At 43.2% G+C, this 21951-nt stretch overlaps 1 protein-coding gene across 3 annotated transcripts in view; it reads right to left on the reverse strand.

The window, feature by feature from the left end:
• Window positions 1-1153: 1153 nt before the first annotated feature.
• Window positions 1154-21951, reverse strand: part of TFDP1 (transcription factor Dp-1) — a 504992-nt gene continuing 484194 nt past the window's right edge. For all 3 annotated transcript variants that reach the window (XM_063953105.1, XM_063953104.1, XM_063953106.1), the window contains exons 11-12: window positions 20952-21033; window positions 1154-2324 (exon numbers count right to left, since the gene is read on the reverse strand). In XM_063953105.1, the coding sequence (XP_063809175.1) occupies window positions 2180-2324; window positions 20952-21033 (227 nt within the window). In that variant the 3' untranslated portion in view covers window positions 1154-2179. The remainder of the gene's footprint in view (window positions 2325-20951; window positions 21034-21951) is intronic.

Raw genomic sequence — 21951 nt, forward strand, 5'->3', positions numbered from 1 at the left:
CGGTAAGGGCAATTAAGATTTTGAACTCCCTGCCAGAGAAAGTAATAATGGCAGACTCTGTAAATGCATTTAAAAACGGATTGGACAAATTTCTAACTGGAAAATGTATCCAGGGTTATAGCATTTAACATATTGACATTAAATTATCTGGGAGTTGTAAGATTCATAGGTGTCAATTGGTACTAGACCATTACTCCAGCAGGCGCATTATAATATGAACAGCTTGACACAGAATACATGTTAAACCCAATGGGCATTTTCACTCTTTTCAACCTCACTATGTAACATTCCTATCGGGGCAGCACTCGCATGTAAAACCCCCGTAAGCAGAGCCGCAGCAGCAGAGGGGGGATGGAGATGCTGATGATTCCCACAGCTGCCAGAAGAGTGACTGATAAATCGTCACTGATAAAGACAGCCCAGGCCAAACTAATAAAATAAATAAAAAAAGAAACACCCCCTTGCAGACCTACAACCATTAATCTTCCTCAACCCATATCTATTCACATTTCAATTATCCCAATGACTGTATGCTTTACTATGTTTAGCACTGTACGTGATTTTAGGCTTGTGTGCAGCCGCTCAACCATGGAAACCCAAACCATGAGGATGCCAAAACAGTTCTTGTGCAGATATTGCTGCCAGAGGCAGTTTGGGACGAGGCCATGTGCGCTGAACCAAAAACAGAATTTGAATGCACTTCAGACCATGGTAGTTCCACTTTGTGGCTGACTTCTTGTAGCTCCACAAACTGTAGCATGTTTTAGCTGCCAATGGAATGCTGGCTGAAGAATGGTGTAAGCACCAGCAGGCTCAAGCAGTCAAGGGCTTCCAGGCCCTGAAGTTCCAGAAAAGTATTTTACCTACTGTACCTTTTCCAGTATCATGCATCCTGCTACAATCCACCAGGGGTACGAGGAGATAAATTGCTATTCATTAATTTTTTAGCATGACTAATCCATGCCTGTGGAATAAAACAGACTGCAGCTTCAAACTAAAACCTTATAAATATCAGTGTACACATTAACACATATACAAGCATTTATTGTTATTTCCCAAGAAATCTTCCAGATCAGTCTCATGCATCTCTGAACACTTGAGCCTGTCTAAAATTAATTCAAAATTAAGATTAGGAAAACAACTTTAATGCCCATGCATGGTTTTTTTTTATTAATAAAACTAACAGTGCCAAGTTAAACAATTTATAAGTCTCTCTATAGTTAATAAAATTACACAAATATGTATGCTCCAATAAGAAGAATATTGAATTTCAGCAGGCAGCTGACCGAATATGTGCAGGTAAGTATTGTGAATTTTTTATCAGAAACAACTACAGATTGCTTTAAAATTTATCATAGATAATAAATTGCTAAAAATTATTTCACAAAACATGGAAAAAACAAGACAACAAAAAAAAAAAAAACCTGTTAAAACTCTATAATTTCAATATTATAATAGATTACAAAGCGTTGTTTAGGAAACAAATACAAAAACTTGCTTCAGGACACTTTTTTTTTTAAATGATAATTATGTAAACTATATAAAAAAAAAAATAATCAAATTTTGCCTGGAAGAATTCAGGCAAATTATACTATAAGCAATATTTATATACTGTATATAGCAACCTTCAAGACATTTCACATAGCTGCACTGGCATTGCAGAAAAACTTGCCTGTATTACATTTTTCAACATATACAATAGAAAGCATAAAAACTGGCTGCTACTCCACTTTCTGAACTGGATGCTTTTGGGAGAAGGAAAAAAAAAAATCTTTGGACTTTGCATGATTTCACAAAATCATACCTTTACCCCACATTATTGAAGCACTCAAATAACTGCCATTTCGGTAAACAAAGTTCTGCTTTTTATACGCAAGCATAACATTTTATTTTTTATTAACGTGAATAATACAAAACTGATGCAAAATTCTCAAATGCCAAAAAAAAAAAAAAAATGTTTAAAAAGGGACCCATTGAATAAGGCTATTCAAAACATCCGCAGCAAAAAACAAAAATAAAAAAAAATTAAAAGTAAAAAAATATATATATAGGAATACCCTAATTGCCTTCCCAATGTTTCTTCAGCAGTGATGTTAAATATGAACAAAACAAAAAGGAATAAGGAAACAGAACACCACACAAAAGTTCCTGAAGCTTTTTTTCTGAATATTTCAGTACATCAGTCATCATCATCATTTTCATTGAAGTCATCATCATCATCGTCATCTTCCTCTCCAACGTAAGACACAGGCGTCTCCACCCTAGAGCTGCTGTACTGTGATCCATTGGAACTAGTTGCCAACATTCCATCTGCGGTCAAGTCACTACAACAAAAACAAACTTTATTCTATAGAATACTGCTATAGTAAAGTGTACAGCGTACATTATGAAATAAATAAAAATGCAAAAAAACAAGGCTGCCTTTTCTCGGCTAAACCAAGTAAAAATTCCCATTGTGTGCAAGATTAATTTGGTCTGCACAAATTCTTAGCCATTGATAATCTGGTCTGTTGCGTTAAGTTTTAGTACACTATCCTGCAGAAAAGCTCTAAAAAAGTGTTTATATTAAATAAAGGACAAAGTAGGATTGCAATCCTCTCATTGTGGCTTAGGCAATGGGATGAGACAGGGTTGCCCTTTATCCCCACTCTTCTTCGTACTCTGCATTGTGCCCTTAGCAGCCAAAATTAGAGCTAACCACATTAAGAGGGGAAGTCTCGATGCAAGCTGTCTATTCAGATGACATCCTCCTCACTCTGGGGCAGATGTACTAAGCCTTGGCGAGTGATAAAGGGGAGAGAAATAAACTATCAACCAACCAGCTCCTGTCATTTCAAACACACAGCCTGTAACATAGCAGTTAGGAGCAGATTGGCTGCTACTTTAATCACTCTCCAAGATTTAGTACATCACCTGACTGAACCCTTACAGTCTCTCCCTAATAATCCAAGTTGGACTCTGATTATTAGCGCCAAAGCTGAAGCTCTGGCTAGATCACCTCACAAGTGCAGTCGACTGTCCCGTGTAAATAGAATTTTGTATGGCGCCCCAATGCTATTAATTACCTTGGGATTTCCATCACTAAATCTTATTCCCATCTATACCAACCCAATTATTCCCCACTGTTTCAATCACTTGTACAGGGTGTACTAAGTAGAAGTCTTTATTTCTTGGTTTGGGAGAACCAATACAATCAAAACGTATCTTCTATTATGATTACTGAACATCTCTATTCCAAATTCAGCTCTCCATGCAAACCTTCTGTACCCAATTTATCTGGGCAAACAAACCCCAAATTCATAGATCCATTCTAGCAAAGCCAGTATCTGAGGGGGGCCTCTGTCTTCTCATACACAGGTCTTACGATCAGGCGGCACAACTCAATCACCATATCTCCAAGCATTCTGATCTGGGCCTTAAACGTTGGGTATATATGAAGAACGCTATGCTTCAAACCAGCCTGGTTTACTAAGGAAGTGAAGCTGCAGTGAAACTACAGGCTTTCAGCAAGTTCCTGTGCATTTAGCTTTCTGCGAGGCACAGCTGATCCTTTCCTCTGCAATCCCTCATCTCTCAGGGGAAGGTTCAGTACTGGCATATTTTATTATCCATTATTAACATCTGTTCTGGTGATTGAGGTTAAATGCTCAGTGTGTTTTTCTAAACATCTGAAAACTGATTTTACCTGCGTCCGCTACACATAGCAACACCACCTATGGACCATGACTGACCATACCAATTCTGTCAAAGCAGGAAGCGCATCTATAGCACTTGTGCCCAGTGTAATATTAAATTACTGGGGGGACAGGTAGACTCTGGGGTGTTGTGCACACACTATTGGAGGTCTAGTGTCGCACAGGTTGCTGCGTCTGCCCTCGGGAAGCTGGCGAGGGCACGGACACTGGGTCAGATGGTCTCTAACTTTGTAAGGCTGGCAGCACTTTAGCAGGACTATGCGAAACTCCAAGTCGCTTGTTCTTAGCCATACGCCCCCACCAAATCGGTGTTTGATCCTCTTTGGCTCTGTACCATGGCGCGTACAGTGCCAGGGTTTACAAAACTTTCCTATAATAGCAATGCTTTTAGAGAATACACAGCTCAGCGCGTAAGCATCTTCTTTCTCCCAGGGCTCCGTCGAAAGTTTCCAATTTGAAAGAGAAGGATGGTGACTTTCAGGACAACTTCATCCAGGGGTGTAGTATCTTCCTCTGGTCATGGCTTGAGGAGCATCATTGTAACTGTGTGCCACTCGCTGGGCGGTTAACATGTAGATTCCCAACTGACCCTGTAGGTCCTTTCATGCGTCGCACAAGTCTCGTTACTTTCCAGTCTTCAACGGATCTGTCTAAATCTCATCTAGAAGATTCTGGATAAAGTTCTCAGTTCCTCGCAAATTTGCTTAGCTTTAACCAATTCCAGCGGATCATGTACCTGAGTGGGAACTTCATCTATGCTCTTCCTTTTCAGGGCTTGGTTTCCTTTACAGATCCATTAGATTAAAATATAGGTTTATTAGCCTTTGGTGGATCAGACTATGCAGATATGGCCAACAAACTAATTTTCCTTGGCAAATCGGACTCGCCAAGAAATTTCCTTTTGGAATTGACAAACCAGCATCACAGTGCAGCTGAATGTGTAAGAGTCAGTGCAAGATGGCACTCAGATGACTTACAAAGAATCAGCTGTCTCTGCCGAAGGGCTCTTTAGCTCCGCGCTTGGACTGCGGGATCAGAATCAAGATGTTCCTTGTAAACTCTTCTGTTTGGTGGGGGGGTGGGGGTTAAAAAAACAACCCCCCCCATCACAACATTCCTTCTGGTGGCTGCCCTAAACAGCAAGGTCCACGTTACAGAGTTTTCCATTCCTCCTTATGTGGCCGCTTCTTCCAACAGCTGTTTGGATTCTAAGGGCACATTTGCTGGTGTCATAAGACACTCAGGACCAAGGTACAGCACCTGACTAGTTCCCTAGCCATCTAGTAGGATTACCAGTCGGAGGGAGGTTGCTCCAATTCGAAGACTGTTGGGTGGAGTGCACTTCCGACGTCTGGGTGCAGGGCATCATTTCCAGGGGTTACATCATCCACTTCAATAGTCTGTCATCACAACATTTCTTTGCCACCACTCTACGCTGGAATGCGGAGAAGAGAGGAGCATTGAGTCATGCTATCAATTCTCTTCTTTCGGGAGGCATCATCGGCTTTATTAACCCTGTTGCAGTGGACATGGGGGCTTTACTCCAACCTGTACCTTGTTCAGAAACAGGTTGTGGGTAGATCATTTTCAAATGTAAACTCTTCGATCAGTGATGAACAGCATGGAGGCCAATGACTATTTGGCCATCGGAGATGCTTATCTCAATGCTTAAATTTGGTCAGGGCATCATTCCCTCTTCAGTTTTGCAGTCTGTACCGATTACTACCATTTCCAGGCACTACCATTTGGTATAGTGACTGCTTCGCGCGTTTCCACCAAGATCATTACTGTCATACCTTAGGTAGACGACCAGCTTGTGAAAGCGGATTCCGCTTCGCAGTTATGACAGCATCTAGAGCACATGGTTCAGGTACTTCAGGAAAATGTATGGATCCTAAATTTTGAAACGCCACACCTAACTCCTTGTCAGTGCCTTAATTTTATAGGAGTGGTCTTTGTCACCTTGCTCCAAAAGGGTGCTCTTGGCCAGAGTCCAAGGCACGGACCCTACAGACCTTGGTTGGTCACGTCAGAACCTCGTCTGTCGATGGGAAATTCTCCCAAATTGGGCAGAATGCTCAGCATCCCTATCATCAAATTCTTGTTCTGTCAGACAACACAGTTTCTACAGCGGTGGCTAGTTCTCGATAATCTCCTACAAGGTCCATCTTTGATCACTTCGAATTGGGTCATTGTGACCACGGACGCGAGTCTCCTCAGATGGGGTGTCATAACATTACATCTTCGGGTCATTCCGTGTCAAATCAACACACTGATTTTACCTCAACAGCCCAGATTTTGATAAAAATTGGTATATGGAGAGTATATCCGCAGTCTAAGCAAAAATTACAAAATATTTAAATATCTCATACGGTTTCCAAAATATTACAAAGTTTTCAAAAATCTGTAAAAAGACACAACCAGCATATCTTCAAATCGCCATGCAGATCTTCTAATTAAGCTTGAGAGGTGGGAGCGGTGCCATTTTACTGTGTTTTTACGCCCTTTCCTATTATATACTGTACAACACAATAGGCTTGAGGAAAAACTTTTTTTAAATACAAACTGACATTCCTGATCATGATTATCTAAAAAAAAAAGTCAACAAAAAAAGGTAAAAATGTCAGTAGTCTATAACAATGTTAAATGTTTGTAAAAATGTGAAAGGGGAAAGCTAATGGATGTATAGTTAAAAATAAATTTTAAAGCAAAAGTAGTTTGTTAAAAAATGCCGGGTGTATTACAAGTAGTAGTAATAGGTAATAGATTTGATGGCTTCATTAGTTTAATTATATAAATCAAGATGAACAGAAATACTTGACATTGTATTAGTCAATAATGTTAGCTGAAGATAGTCTGACAATGCCTCAGTGGTTTTTAAAGTGTCATCAGGAGACATGACATTCTTCCTGTTGGAGTTATAGGGTTAACTTTGCATAAGACATCTATTAGGAGGTAACTATAGTACATCAGGCTTCCTTGGATAGAAGAAAGATGGTGAAGGTCTAGATGGATGTAGGAAGGTCACTTTTAATTCGTCTTCATTCTTGTTCATCACATAAGCAAGCCAACTTTTCTTGTTGTACACAAGAAGTTCCAATGTTTGTGCAAGATCCAGGGACCCGTTGGCTTTTGCAGTAGATGATATGGCGGTTCTGTGGTATTTTCATCTAGCGTACCAATTTCCTCCGACACCGATGTTGCCTCAGGTACTCAAGTGCATCAAGAATCAACGAGTGACTGATCCTAGTGGTTCCGGACTGGCTAGCAGGTCATGTTATGCCGACATTCTGAAAATGTCAGCAGGTCCAGGGTACAACAAGGTCAATTTCCACATGAGGGCCTTTCCTCAGTTGGACTGAACAGCCTGGCTTTTGAAACCAAGCTTTTAAAAGCAAAAACGAGATTTATGGTAAGAACTTACCTTTGTTAAATCTCTTTCTGCGAGGTACACTGGGCTCCACAAGGATGGACAATGGGGTGTAGAGTAGGATCTTGATCCGAGGGCACCAACAGGCTCAAAAGCTTTAACTGTTCCCAAGATGCATAGCGCCACCTCCCTGCACAGGAGCTGTTTTTAGTTAACCAGCCCAATGCAGTAGCAGGAAACGAGACGACAACAGTTAGTAGCCACAAACACTAGTCTCACGACAGGAGAAGTGTCAGCGGCTAATGCCATACCAACCCAAAGAAGCTAAGTGCGTCAGGGTGGGCGCCTTGTGGAGCTCAGTGTACCTCGCAGAAAGATTTAACAAAAGGTAAGTTCTTACCATAAATCTCGTTTTCTGCTGCGGGGTACACTGGGCTCCACAAGGATGGACAATGGGGATGTCCTAAAGCAGTTCCTCATGGGAGGGGACGCACTGTAGCGGGCACAAGAACTCGGCATCCAAAGGAAGCATCCTGGGAAGCGGCAGTATCGAAGGCATAGAACCTTATGAACGTGTTCACTGAGGACCACGTAGCTGCCTTGCACAATTGTTCAAGGGTCGCCCCACGGTGAGCCGCCCAAGAAAGTCCAACAGACCGAGTAGAAAGGGCCGTAATGTGAGCAGGAGCTGACAGACCAGCCTTCACATAAGCAGGTGCAATCACCATTCTAATCCATCTGGCCAACGTCTGCTTGTGAGCAGGCCAGCCACGTTTTTGAAAACCAAACAAAATAAATAGAGAATCCGATTTTCTAAGAGAAGCTGTTCTCTTTACGTAAATACGGAGAGCCCGTACCACATCCAAAGACCGTTCTTTAGTAGACAAGTCAGGAGATACAAGGGCCGGAACCACAATCTCCTGGTTAAGGTGGAACGAAGAAACCACCTTAGGTAAATATCCGGGACGAGTCCTAAGGACCGCCCGGTCACGGTGAAAAATTAGATATGGGGAACTACAGGACAAGGCACCCAAATCCGAGACTCATCTAGCGGAGGCAATAGCCAGTAAAAACACCACCTTAAGAGAAAGCCACTTAAGGTCAGCTGAGCCAAGAGGTTCAAATGGGGACTCTTGCAACTCCTCCAAAACCACCGACAAATCCCAAGGAGCCACGGGCGGGACATAGGGAGGTTGGATACGCAACACACCCTGAGTAAAGGTATGATCATCAGGTAAGGTCGCAATTTTTCTCTGAAACCACACAGACAAGGCAGAAATATGAACCTTGAGGGAAGCTAGATGCAGGCCCAAATCCAGGCCCTGTTGCAGAAAAGCCAAAAGTTTGGCCGTACTAAACTTGGAAGCGTCATAATTGTTAGATGCGCACCAAACAAAGTAAGAATGCCAGACCCTATAGTAAATCCGAGCAGAAGCCGGTTTCCGGGCCCGTAACATAGTTTTAATGACCGCCTCAGAAAAACCTTTAGCCCTCAAGACGGAAGCTTCAAGAGCCACGTCGTCAAAGACAGCCGGGCCAGGTCCTGGTAGACACAGGGGCCCTGAACGAGGAGGTCTGGGCGTTGTGGAAGCAGAATTGGACGCTCTGACGAGAGGCCCTGAAGGTCTGAGAACCAGTGCAGTCTGGGCCACGATGTAGCTATGAGAAGCAGGATTCCTCCTTCTTGCTTGAACTTCCGAATTACCCTGGGCAGAAGTGACACCGGAGGGAACACGTACGGCAGTCAAAACTTCCATGGCACTGCCAGCGCATCCACGAATGCTGCTTGAGGATCCCTTGTCCTTGCTCCGAAGACCGGTACCTTGTGATTGTGTCGAGACGCCATCATAACATCTGGAAGGCCCCACCGTTCCACTAGGAGTTGAAACACTTCTGGATGGAGGCCCCACTCTCCGGCCTGTACGTCCTGACGACTGAGAAAGTCCGCTTCCCAATTCAGGACTCCCGGAATGAATATTGCCGATATGGCCGGCAGATGGCGTTCTGCCCATTGAAGAATCCGCAAGACTTCCTTCATTGCCAGACGGCTTCGAGTGCCGCCTTGATGGTTTATGTAAACCACTGTGGTGGCGTTGTCCGACTGTACTTGAACAGGACGGTTCTGTATTAAATGCATGGTCAGGTTCAATGCATTGAAGATCGCCCGCAATTCCAGAATGTTGATCCGGAGGAGAGACTCCCCCTTGGTCCACTGACCCTGAAGAGAGTGTCGCCCCAACCCCGTAGACTGGCATCCGTCGTCAACAGGACCCAGTCGGGTATCCAGAAGGGACGGCCCCTGCTCAACTGTTGGTCCTAGAGCCACCAGGATAGCGACAGACGGACCTCCGGAGTCAATGGGATCATGTGAGACCTGATCCGGTGAGGCAGGCCGTCCCACTTGGCAAGAATCAGCCTCTGGAGAGGGCGAGAATGGAATTGAGCATACTCCACCATGTCGAATGCTGACACCATAAAGCCCAGCACCTGCATCGCCGAATGTATCGACACCTGCGGACGAGAGAGAAAGCAACGAATCCTGTCCTGAAGCTTCAGGACTTTCTCCTGAGACAAAAACAACCGCTGGTTGTGAGTGTCCAACAGCGCTCCCAGGTGCACCATGCTCCGAGCAGGGACCAGGGAGGATTTCTTCCAGTTGATGAGCCACCCGTGGGCTTGCAGAAACCGGACAGTCAGATCTAGATGACGTAGGAGAATTTCTGGGGAATTTGCCAGGATCAACAAGTCGTCCAGATATGGTAGGATCCTGACCCCTTGATGGCGGAGCACCGCCGTCATCACCGCCATAACTTTGGTAAAAACTTGCGGGGCCGTGGTTAAACCAAAAGGTAACTCCCGAAACTGGTAGTGGAGGTTGCCAACTGCAAACCATAGATACTGTTGATGCGACACTGCTATAGGAACATGCAGGCAAGCATCCTGTATATCCAGGGAGACCATATAGTCCCCAGGCTCCAAGGCCAGAACTATAGAGCGAAGGGTTTCCATACGGAACTTGGAAATTTTCACAAACTTGTTCAGCGCCTTGAGGTTGAGAATTGTCCGAAAAGACCCATTCAGCTTCGGGACTAGAAACAGCGGAGAGTAGTACCCCTGGCCTCTCTGAACAAGAGGCACTTGTACCACCACTCCTGTGTCCAGGAGGGTCTGTACTACCGAATGTAGATCCTTTGCCTTGATCTGATCCCCAGGGACGTCTGTCAGGCAAAATCGACGAGGGGGGACGGTTTTTTGAAGGTTACGGCGTAACCTCGAGTAATGACTTCCCGTACCCAGGCATCTGAAGTGGTCTTCAACCATTCCTGGGTATACCCTAGAAGCCGGTCCCCCAGCGGGAGGTCCTCCCCGTCATGCGGCAGGCTTATCTGTCTTGGAAGCTGGCTGGCGGGCAGCCCAGGCTCTTTTGGGCTTCGGCTTACCAGGTTTGGAAGTGCGGGCCTGTTTGTGGTACGCCTGACCTTTTGCTTTACCTGAAGGTCAAAAGGGACGAAAGGAAGTAACTTTAGCCTTCGGCACCGAAGGAGCGGTACTTGGCAGACAGGTCGTTTGGGCAGTAGCCAGATCAGCCACTATCTTATTTAAGTCCTCTCCAAACAGGATATCTCCCTTAAAAGGGAGTACCTCCAGGGTTTTTCTAGAATCCAGATCCATGGACCAGGACTGCAGCCACAAGCTAGGACTGACGTAGTAGAAAGAGCAAGATGTCGATGCTACAATGTGTAGCAGAAAGGTTGGAGAGAAGAAATGGTTATTTGCGAGGGAAAGCATTGGGTGATATTAACCAAAGCTGTGATGACAAACCCAATATGCACCAATTGTTTAATAAATTAGAAAATGCTTGTATCTTAGAAACAAAGCATTGGTGGGATCAAATCACTTTCCAAAAATATTTGGATAATGATCTAATTCCAAGAGGATTGCGTATCCTCAAACAGCGACATTCCAAGAGGATGACAAGTTTTGTCAGTGATTGGAATATGGTATTGGATCAATGTTCTAAGGAACTAATGAAATTGCTAATTAAACAGAGAGACCAAGGTAGACCAACTTAAACTAGAAATTGAACAGATTCAGGAAGAATTGAAATCATTTTCCACTAATCTGGGCTTTAAAGAAAGAGATACTAAAGTTAATGCCAAGATTCAGGAATTTGAGTTATCTCTAATCGAAAGGAAAGATGGTAAGATGGACCGAGATAGAGAGGACTATGCAAAGGGGATGGCTAGATCATTTAATAGACAAAATAGACCTTTTAATCCATCAGTTAGAGAAAGGAGGAGAGATCCAAGGCATCAGAATAAAGATGCCGAATATGGATCCACAAATAGGGGGCTATATAAAGGTGCCCGCCTCCAACCAACTCCTAAATGGAGGGAGGATAATTGGAAATTCAATAAGAACAAACCTAGAAGATGGAATCATTACAACAAATATGAGGTCTTAACCAATGAGGGATTAGATGAGTCGATAGAGACCCCTGATTGGAGAGGCAAACGACAATTCAGAACTAGATGGGGGAGCAATACAGGGAGTAATGAGCCATCACCATGTTATAATAAAGATGATTTTTTAGATTACCCACGAAAGGACCACAGAGGTATACCCAAAAAAGCCCCCCAAAAAAGAGGAAGAGAACAAGGGGATCCAGGGGAGGAAGAGGGAAACGTAGAGAAAAACGTCCGAATGAGATAATAAAGGCATTTTTAAGCTCTCCTCTAAACAATTAAATGAACATGAATTGCAACTTCTCTCTAAAGGTCTCAATTTTGCACCAAAGAGTAAACCTAATATGTTTGAATTATTTGTTGACCTTAATCGGTATATTAGAACACTTAGTAGGAAACGTTATTTTGCAATGAAATCTCTGAAGACGCACCATTCGACAGATATGCCTATTATTTTAGACAATACAGATCAAGCAGCATTAGAAATATTAGAATCCCTTAATACAGAAACAGACACGGAAATCATTGGTACTGCGGAGGAATTAGTCTATGATGTTAAACGGAAAGCCCAATTTCGGAGGAAGTCAGACTTTTATCCTCTGCAGTACCGTGGTGCTTGTGTGGAAAGTTTCTATAAATCGACTTTAGAAGACTTCCGTACTTTATGTAATAAGGCAGAAAGTATGTCCTTTAAGGACAATTTATCGAGGGGAGAGAGATTAGCTATTAAAAGTCTAAGTTCAGACTCTGAATTGGTAATAAAGGCGGCGTATAAGGGGGGGGGGGGGAGATAGTGCTCCAAGATAGGAGTGACTATCTTTTGGAAGCCTATAGACAGTTAGAGAATCAGACTGTATATAGAAAACTTCCCACTAATCCAACAGCCATTTTTCAAACCAAACTTAAGGGTATGCTTTCTAGGGCCCTGACCTCTGGAGTGATATCCAAGGACACTTTTAATTTCTTATTTACAGCACATCCGGTAGTACCAACATATTATCATCTGCCTAAAATCCATAAAACGTTGATCTCACCCCCGGGACGCCCGATTATTTCGGGCGTAAATTCACTCACCAATAATCTATCTCACTATGTAGATTCCTTTTTACAAGGTCATGTTCGGAATTTAAAATCCTTTATTAAAGACACAACGCACTTTCTTAACCTCATTCACAATACACATTGGAAAAAGGGTTATTATTTAGTCACATGTGATGTAGAGGCGCTTTATTCAAATATACCTCAGGATTTAGGTGTAGTAGCGATCGAACACTACTTAAAAACTGATCAATAACAGATGAATTATGTGAATTTGTAATACATTCAATAGAATTTATACTGCATCATAATTATTTTATGTTTGATACTAATTATTATTTACAACTAAAAGGAACTGCTATGGGGACGAGGTTTGCGGAGAGTTTCGCGAACCTATATATGGGCCTCTTTGAGGAGGAACATGTGTGGGGGGGCGGGCTCGGTGCGGACCTCGTCCTCTATTGCAGATTTATTGATCTGTTTTTGATTTGGGGTGGGGATGAGGAGTCACTTATAAAGTTTTTGAATAGTTTAAACACCAATAATTATGGTCTAACTTTCACCTATACATATAGTTCCACGAATATTTCTTACCTGGATATCGCTCTAGAGGCTGGGGAAGATGAATTGAAGACATGCACTTTCACGAAGGAGGTAGATCAGAATCGGTATCTAAATTATGGAAGTAGCCATTTACAGAAATGGCGTGACAATATACCTAAGGGACAATTTATTAGACTTAAGAGAAATAGCTCAACTAGGGAGATGTTTGATACACAGGCTGAGAAATTGAAAATTTCCTTTTTAGAACAAGGTTACCCCATTAGTGTGGTAAATAAGGCATATAGCGAGGCCTGTGAGATAGAGCATAGGTTCTCAAACTCGGTCCTCAGGACCCCACACGGTGCATGTTTTGCAGGTCTCCTCACAGAATCACAAGTGAAATAATTAGCTCCACATGTGGACCTTTTAAAATGTGTCAGTGAGTAATTAATACACCTGTGCATTTGCTGGGTTACCTGCAAAACATGCACTGTGTGGGGTCCTGAGGACCGAGTTTGAGAACCTATGAGATAGAGAGCGCAATTGCTGCGAGGAAAGAGGATAGAGGAGGAATCTGTATAAATAGATGGGGTCAAAGATAGATCAGCCAGTTTTATCACGAAATACAATTCACATGCTTATGAGATCAGAAGGATTATAAAGTAAAATCATGCTCTATTGGAGATGGATGAAATTTTGAATAAGGGTCCATGGTATAGTGATAAAGTTATCTTCAGGAGAGCGAACAATCTGAAGTTGAGGCTGGCACCAAGTCATATGAAAAGTAATGCACCTGTGAGGAGTACATTGAGTTGGCTACCAGAGAAACCAATGGGCTTCCACAGGTGCGGTAATGATAGATGTCAGACATGTCCTTTTAGTCAGCGGAAAGTAACGATGTTTAGTTCTCAAAATATGGGAGAATTCTTCAATAAAAAAGAATTTATAAATTGCAAATCCTCTTTTGTTATTTATTTGTTAATTTGTGGATGTGGAAAATTATATGTTGGTCGGACGACCAGAACGGTTCATGAAAGATTGATGGAACATAAGAGGAATTTGGTTAATAAAATAAGAAAATCAAGTCTCTATGCTCACATTAATGCCTGTGAATTGGGGGATATAAAGAATATTCGTATGTTTGGCATTGAACATGTAAAGAAAACTCACAGAGGAGGAGATCGCTATAATGTTCTATGTAAGAGGGAGGCATATTGGATCTTTCGCTTAGGGACACTAGTACCATATGGACTGAATGATACAGTAGAGCTGAATAACATCTACTAAACTGGTGTATCCATCCTAAGGTATATGTATATATATGTGTATGTATGCGTGTATGTATGTTTACGTATACATATATGTATGCTCTGTTGGTTGGTCGATTTAGGTCTTATTTTTGTATTAGTCTTGGTCTATTGATAAATAGGGGGATAATGTTAATAATAATAACTAAATAATAGGAATGATCATTCAGTTGGAAATATGAATTACGGTTATTAGAATAAAGGGTATATGTAATATATATTTCTACATCTTGCACTGTGGTAGAAGGGGACCTTCTATGTATATGGATATGAAAATGAATTTATGCAAATGGGGGCATTAAATGATGTTCCATGTTTATGTAATATTTATGTTCCGTTATTCACTAAAACTCTTTTTAATAAGAGAATGCAATTGATCTATATTGAATATGCACAGATAATAAGATTTGATTAATAGTGATCTGAAATATGGAACGCAAGTGACACACACGCAGTATATATGCATGATGCTGAGATACTTGGAAATAAATTATCTAGGATATGAATGAGATCTGTTAAGGCGAGCCTGTGTAAGGTATTGATGCCTGGAAAGAATACTAAGGGCATAAAATGATGCGTACGAAGTGCGCGTGCGCGACACCAGTGGCACGCAGATGACACGCACGGAGTACGCGTGCGTGACAGCTTAGCGCCCGGAAGCGGACACTTAGTGGACTATTTAATGTGAATACACGGGAGCATGAGCACTACTACTCCTGAGGAAGCCGCCGATTCTAAAGGCGGGGAAACGCGTTGAGATTGATTTTGCACGGATCCGGTACCTGATCACACTCAAACGGGACATTAAACGAGCGGACCTCTGGTGCGGCGGAACCCCGAGAAGGAAGCTTATCCAGCACCAGCTGCAGGTGCATGGGGGAGACAACTCAACAGTAAGCCGACAGAGGTGTTAATGCCCGGAATAGAGTGAACTTCTCCTGATGCTAAATGGCGGTATGCTCAGTTATGGGTGTTTTCTTTGCATAACAACTTCAGGACATAGGAGAAGTATCGATTGTGATCCTAATATATTATTGCAATTCTTAGCATGGATATCACTGGCTATTTTAACAACTAAACATCCAGCTATGCATGTAAAATTCTACTAACAGCTGTGGATGGAGCCGTGATTAAAGCAACCAGTTTTGCATGTGATAAAACCTTACTAACAGCTGTGGACAGAGCTGATTGAAAATAGTTGTTGATTACTAATCAATTCACTAAAGACTCATACTAATCAATTGCTGATCTATTTCATCAATATTCCATCAGTATTATTGACACATACTAATCAATTGCTAATATATATTTCAGTGTTTTACTAATTACTTATTGATTGTTCCATAAACATCACTTGGAACTGAGATAATTTGATGGTATTGGATACTAAGAGCTTAGGATTGTGTATTATGAATTGATACCGAGGTTACTTGGTTTTTTATCAATTTTAGCACCGGCCGTGTGTACATTTTTTGTATGTTGTATGTATAATTGTTTGTATGTGACAATAAATTCATAAAATAGATATTCTGACTACGCAGCGCTTCAATTATTTTGTATACTTGACGTAGTATAAGCCTTAGCTGCCAGAACATCGGCATCGGAAGCTGCCTCCTTAATATAGTGAGAAGCTGTTACAATTTTTGATTAGCATTGTCTAGCATGGTCAGAAGAGAGTTCAGCTTCCAACGCTAGGGCCCACGCTTCAATAGCTTCTGCAGCCCATGTCGCTGCAATAGTGGGACTTTGCGCAGCACCCGTAAGGGTGTAAATCGCTTTCAGACAACCCTCCACACGTTTATCCATAGGCTCTTTCAGAGACGTGACGGTAGTGACAGGTAGAGCTGAGGAAACCACCATCCTTGCCACATGCGAGTCCACTGGAGGAGGTTTCTCCCAATTTTTAGACAGCTCTGGCGCGAGGGGATAGCGAGCAAGCAGCTTCTTATGAGGCACGAACTTCTTAGCTGGATTTTCCCAGGGTTCCTGACGTATATCCGCCAGGTGATTAGAGTGAGGTAAAACTTGTTTAACCACCTTCTGATGCTTGAATCTATCTGGTTTCTTAGGAGGGACGGATGGCTTGGGATCATCCGTAATCTGTAGGATCAACTTAATAGCCTCCAAAAGATCAGGAACATCCACTTGTGAACCACTATCCCCCTCAGCATTATCTGTGTCAGAATCTGTGGGGTCAGTGTAAGCGCCATCTTCATCAGACGAGGTGTCAGTGACAGCAGTGGATTGTGAGGAGACAATAGCTCGTTTAGAGGACCCCCTGGTCTTAGGCGAGCGAGGGCTAGACCTTTTAGTGATCAGTGACTTGTTCAATTTCTTCAATTGAGCGGACAAGTTATCTGCCCAAGGCGGGTTAGCCGCAGGGACCATATACGGCTAAACCGGCATAGGAGGTCCCCATAGGGGGCGTCAGCTTAGTAACTAGCGTATTCAGAAGTGTGGAGAAAGTAGCCCATGGCGGGTCATTATGGACCCCCATTGCCACCGTCCCACTGGGAGGCAAGGAACCCCCAGAACCAGAGTCCTCAGCTGCTATATTCTCCTCATAGGTATCTGTGGCATCAGCAACACCGGTAGTGTGTTCGGCCCCAGACCCGTTACCCTCATACGCAGACATGATATAACTTGCAATACCAGGTAACACATTACAATTGTCAGCAGCACAATACCTGACCCAAACCCCTGCTTAATGTAGTCAGCACAAGCAGGGACACAGGAGAGGTACAGTGACTAGAATCACAGAAAAAAAATACAATTAAAGTATATTTCGAGAATATCCCATATTACAGTATCATAAACCTGATGCACCAAGTCCCCTCATGTTATAGAATATAGGGATAGCAAGTTGAGTGAGAAACACAAAATGAAAATCACCCAGCAAGCTAATGCACACACATATAGTCACAGTTGTACAATGCAGAGGTTATTACATACAATAATACTGCACTGGACTAGCTTATAAACAGCTATGTAAACAATAGATATAACACTGCACAGTAAAAACTGGATGTATATCCCAGGGTACTTGTACCAGAGAACCCTGACTAAATGCACGTTTTCTTAACTATCACTGTCTAAATGACATGTAGAATACTTAAGTGTCTTGTAAAGGCACAGCGCTATCAGGCGGCTTTACAAAGGAGGATTTGCCCAAGCAGTCCCAGGAACAGTGTAGCTGAGAGAAATGGCACCCAAACACTGACTGGGAGTGAGGGAGGGACAGAGATGCAGCTCCAGGGCGGGAACATTTACTGTAAATGGCGCCCTGGGGCCGGGGGAGGGGCTCCAGGTCTAAGCCTTATCCCCTCTGCTGGCATAACCACCTGGTACTGCGGGCCAAAATAAATAGGCTTGGAGAGAAAACCTGACCTGTACCCATGCCCTGGTGGTCTAGTGGGGTCGCCTGTATGCCAGTGTCCACCGCCAGCGCGCAGCCCGCCTCCCGACCGACCACGCCGGTTCGCAATACAGTGCGGGACCCACTTACCACCTCACGAAGCGCGGCCACGCGATCCCGGAGAGCCCCAGCCGTGTGTGTCTAACAGAAAGAAAACCGGAGCCTCCCGCTGTAGTTACCCGGCAACCAGGGCGCGGGAGTGTATAGCGCCGCTAGGGAGAGATGGAGCTGCAGCAGTGAATGTCTCCTGACATCTACACACTGCTGCAGCCCTTGAAGTCTTCACTTTTCTTCTAAAAAGCTCTTCTTAGGGCTGCCAGGAGCAGCCCCTCTGTTAAGTGCCTGCTATCTGCAGCACCAACTACAAAACGGAGCTCCTTTGCAGGGAGGCGGGGTTATACATCTTGGGAACAGTCAAAGCTTTTGAGCCTGTTGGTGCCCTCGGATCAAGATCCTACTCTACACCCCATTGTCCATCCTTGTGGAGCCCAGTGTACCCCGCAGCAGAAAAAGGGTTTTTACGCCCGGTGGTCTGTACTATTCTGCGAGCCCGGAAACCAGTTACGTTGCGCAATTAGAGTACGGAACAGCTTATCTTGTGGTATGAACAAAGAAGGGTTCATACATCCAAGTTTCGCCGTTGCCTTCCTTCAGGGTAGTTTGCATCAAAGTTTCACCTTTGCCTTCCTTCAGGGTGGTTTGATTGAGCTGGTTTAAAGCTTCATTCTTTTGAAAGTACATATTTAATTTCAGTGTGGTGTGGCGAGTATTAGACCACTGTTTTGTCCGCCAGTAGCTCCTGGGGATCTTAAATCTGGTCCTATTTACTTCGTTTGAGCGGAAACGATTTACTTGGACAAGATTTCAACTGTCCGCCACACATTCTTTCCTGGTTCTTTACAAAGCACATAAATGCAGTCGGTCCGCTAATAAGGGACCATCACGCGTTAGAGCTAATCAATCAAGCCTATACTAGTGCAGGGCAACCAGCACCAAGCCGGGTGTCAGCGCATCCTACTACGATGGTGGCGACCTCCTGAGCAGAGCAGCACGGGGCTTCAACAGAACAAGTCTATTGTGCAGCCTCCTGTTCCTCTGTCCACAAGTTTTCATGTTTTTGTGTCGGTAACGCCCACTTTGGTCTTATAGTTCGCCAGTCAGGCCATTTGAGCATTCCCTCCACTGGGGACAGCTGTTGACTGCCCCATGGTCTAATGTACCGTTGAATACTTTTCTCTGAAGCAGGCTGGGCGACACTGCATTCCCACCCTCACGCTCAGTCATGCAAGGCTTTGGTTCTTGACCGTATTATCCCTACTAGTTTGTTGGATCTAACAGATTCACTGGGTTACTGCTACTCTATTACCGGACTATTTTGAAGTACTGGCATGATGTGGTTGCCGGGGGAGAAGCTCAGAATTTAAAGCAACAGTAGCTTTAGTGTCATACTCCAGCCCAACCTGCAATCCCATGTTCCAGTGTCACCCAACCTGCTTCAGAGAAAAGGATTCAATGTTAAGTGACCAAAAAGACTATTTTACCTCTTCAATACTCCGCAATAACCCAGGTTGTGGCTTGATGTAAAAGAGCTTTGAAAAATATCCCGGGTCAAGCTACCCGGGAATACAACCTTGGAAGCTACCAGATTTATGCCCAGGAAGGTTACCCGATCTGGGTTATGCTTAAAAGCTGCTGATTGGCTACGCATGCAGAGTTCCACCTCAAGTACATCCCACAGTACATACAAAGTGACATTATGTTACGTGCACACCAATAGAGGTACAACAGCCAAAGCTAAGATGGTATGGGGATGTCAGCAATGTTTCAACCCAATGTTCCACCCCGCTACCCATACTTGATTTGGTAAAAAAACCCACAAATACATGAAGACGCTCATCCAACAACATAAAAAGGTTTCAGCGTTTGGGGAATGGGGGGCTACACAGCCTGATTACCAGTAGTTTGTCAGATAGGCAAGAGACATGGGTAAGTAGTACAGCTATAGCACAAAACATGACAAAATGATGAAACATCTTCAACAGGAGTAGAATAAAACTTTTACTGTAGCGTCAAGTGTTACCGCACAGTAGTATGTGAATTAATTGCAGTGTTACATTTGCAAGTAGCATCAAAGCATTTAGCAAGGTAACATAGCATCTTGCAAGGTAACATCCTAACATCTTGGAATTTAATATGGCCATTGTCTACAACACACTGCACTGAAATCTGATGCCTAGCTGCCCATGTAGCTATGTTAGTCCTACATGACTAGCACAAAGCTAAATCCAAAACCAAACCCCACAAGTCATTCGTCTATGGAATGTGTCATTTCACTTTTGCATAACTGCACTGGTGAGAGCTCTTCAAAATTGCTGGCCTAGAATAAATTCTACATATAGAGACTTGCCATAACGTCTATGAATTATACAGGTTCTGTGGCTGATTAAACCCAGGTGAAATGCAGGCTCGCATTTAGCCAGGCATAGCACCTGTGTAAATCATAGGTGTCCCGGATTAAATGGATAGTAAGACAAGCCTATGCATCTACCCGTAACTTAAAACGAGTGATGGGTTTCATTTAATGTCAATAAGGCCCAAATATTCCCAGCAATAAAACCATGAAATCTTTCCAAAAACTGTAGCCATAATTGTAATTTTTCTCCTGAAATAAAATGATCCTTGCCATTTGATTTTTTTTTGTGTACACTCAACTTACAATACTTACTTTGAGACCGAAGACATTTTTCAGTGTGAAGAACAAATCACAACATCGTAATATAAATATAGTGCTTAAGCAGTAGAAATACTTCCAACATAAAATTAATTAACACAAACTTAAAGAAAAACCTAATGCGACCACACTGCAGTGATACTTAATGTTGACCCTCAATACGATTTTGGTCTCCTCGCAAGGATACTTGAATCAAAGAAAACCATAGTGGCATGGTAACTGGACTAGCTGTTCTTGAAAAGGCAGCCTTCAAATGTTCAAACTTAAACCTTAAACTTGCTTGAATGTTATAATCCAGTTTGCACGTTTCATGTACTAAAAACATTTTAACTTTAAGACTGGTTAATGGTTTGCAAGCAAAAAAGGATAATTGAAGCAGTCATTACCTGGTTGAAAATCTACGTCCATTTGACACTGAAACTGATGTAGACGAGACATACACGCTGCTGATTGATCCCTGAGCCATTTCTAGAGAGAGAGAGAGAGAGAGAGAGAGAGAGAGAGAGAGAGAGAGAGAGAGAGAGAGAGAGAGAGAGAGAGAGAGAGAGAGAGAGAGAGAGAGAGAGAGAGAGAGAGAGTAGTGTGTGAGAGTAAGCCATCTGAATTTCACTGGGTTTAACTTAAAATGCAGACACCTACATTTAAAGTGATGTTTCATAACAGATCAACCAAAAAAAGGTGTGCAATACCATAGGTAACCTCTTCACCATTGAATGTTCTCTCACCCATGTTCTAAGCATTGGCAGTCACATTCCAACAGCAATAAAATACTGTTGTTCCCTATAGGTGGGAGGGCAGACAGGGGAGGGTGTTTAATATCCACTGATGAAGATAACTCTCAAAAGATGGCTGCAGTGTTTGTTCTGGTGGGCTTGCTCAAACATGAAAGCCACAGCAGCTAATCAGTGCTAAAAAAGGGATTTCACTTGCAGAGCCTTCCTGGGGCTGCTGCACCAAACACTAGTGCACCTGCCCCCACTGCACCAGGCAGCTTGCCCCTACCCCTCATGTGATGGACCTTTCCTGGTGAAGAGAGAGGCTAATCAGGGAATAAAAAAAAAAATAAGAATTTACTTACCGATAATTCTATTTCTCATAGTCCGTAGTGGATGCTGGGGACTCCGAAAGGACCATGGGGAATAGCGGCTCCGCAGGAGACTGGGCACAAAGTAAAAGCTTTAGGACTAGCTGGTGTGCACTGGCTCCTCCCCCTATGACCCTCCTCCAAGCCTCAGTTAGGATACTGTGCCCGGACGAGCGTACACAATAAGGAAGGATTTTGAATCCCGGGTAAGACTCATTACCAGCCACACCAATCACACCGTACAACTTATGATCTGAACCCAGTTAACAGCATGATAACAGAAGGAGCCTCTGAAAAGATGG

The sequence above is a fragment of the Pseudophryne corroboree genome, chromosome 2, assembly GCF_028390025.1.
Source record: "Pseudophryne corroboree isolate aPseCor3 chromosome 2, aPseCor3.hap2, whole genome shotgun sequence".
Taxonomy (NCBI): Eukaryota; Metazoa; Chordata; class Amphibia; order Anura; family Myobatrachidae; genus Pseudophryne; species Pseudophryne corroboree.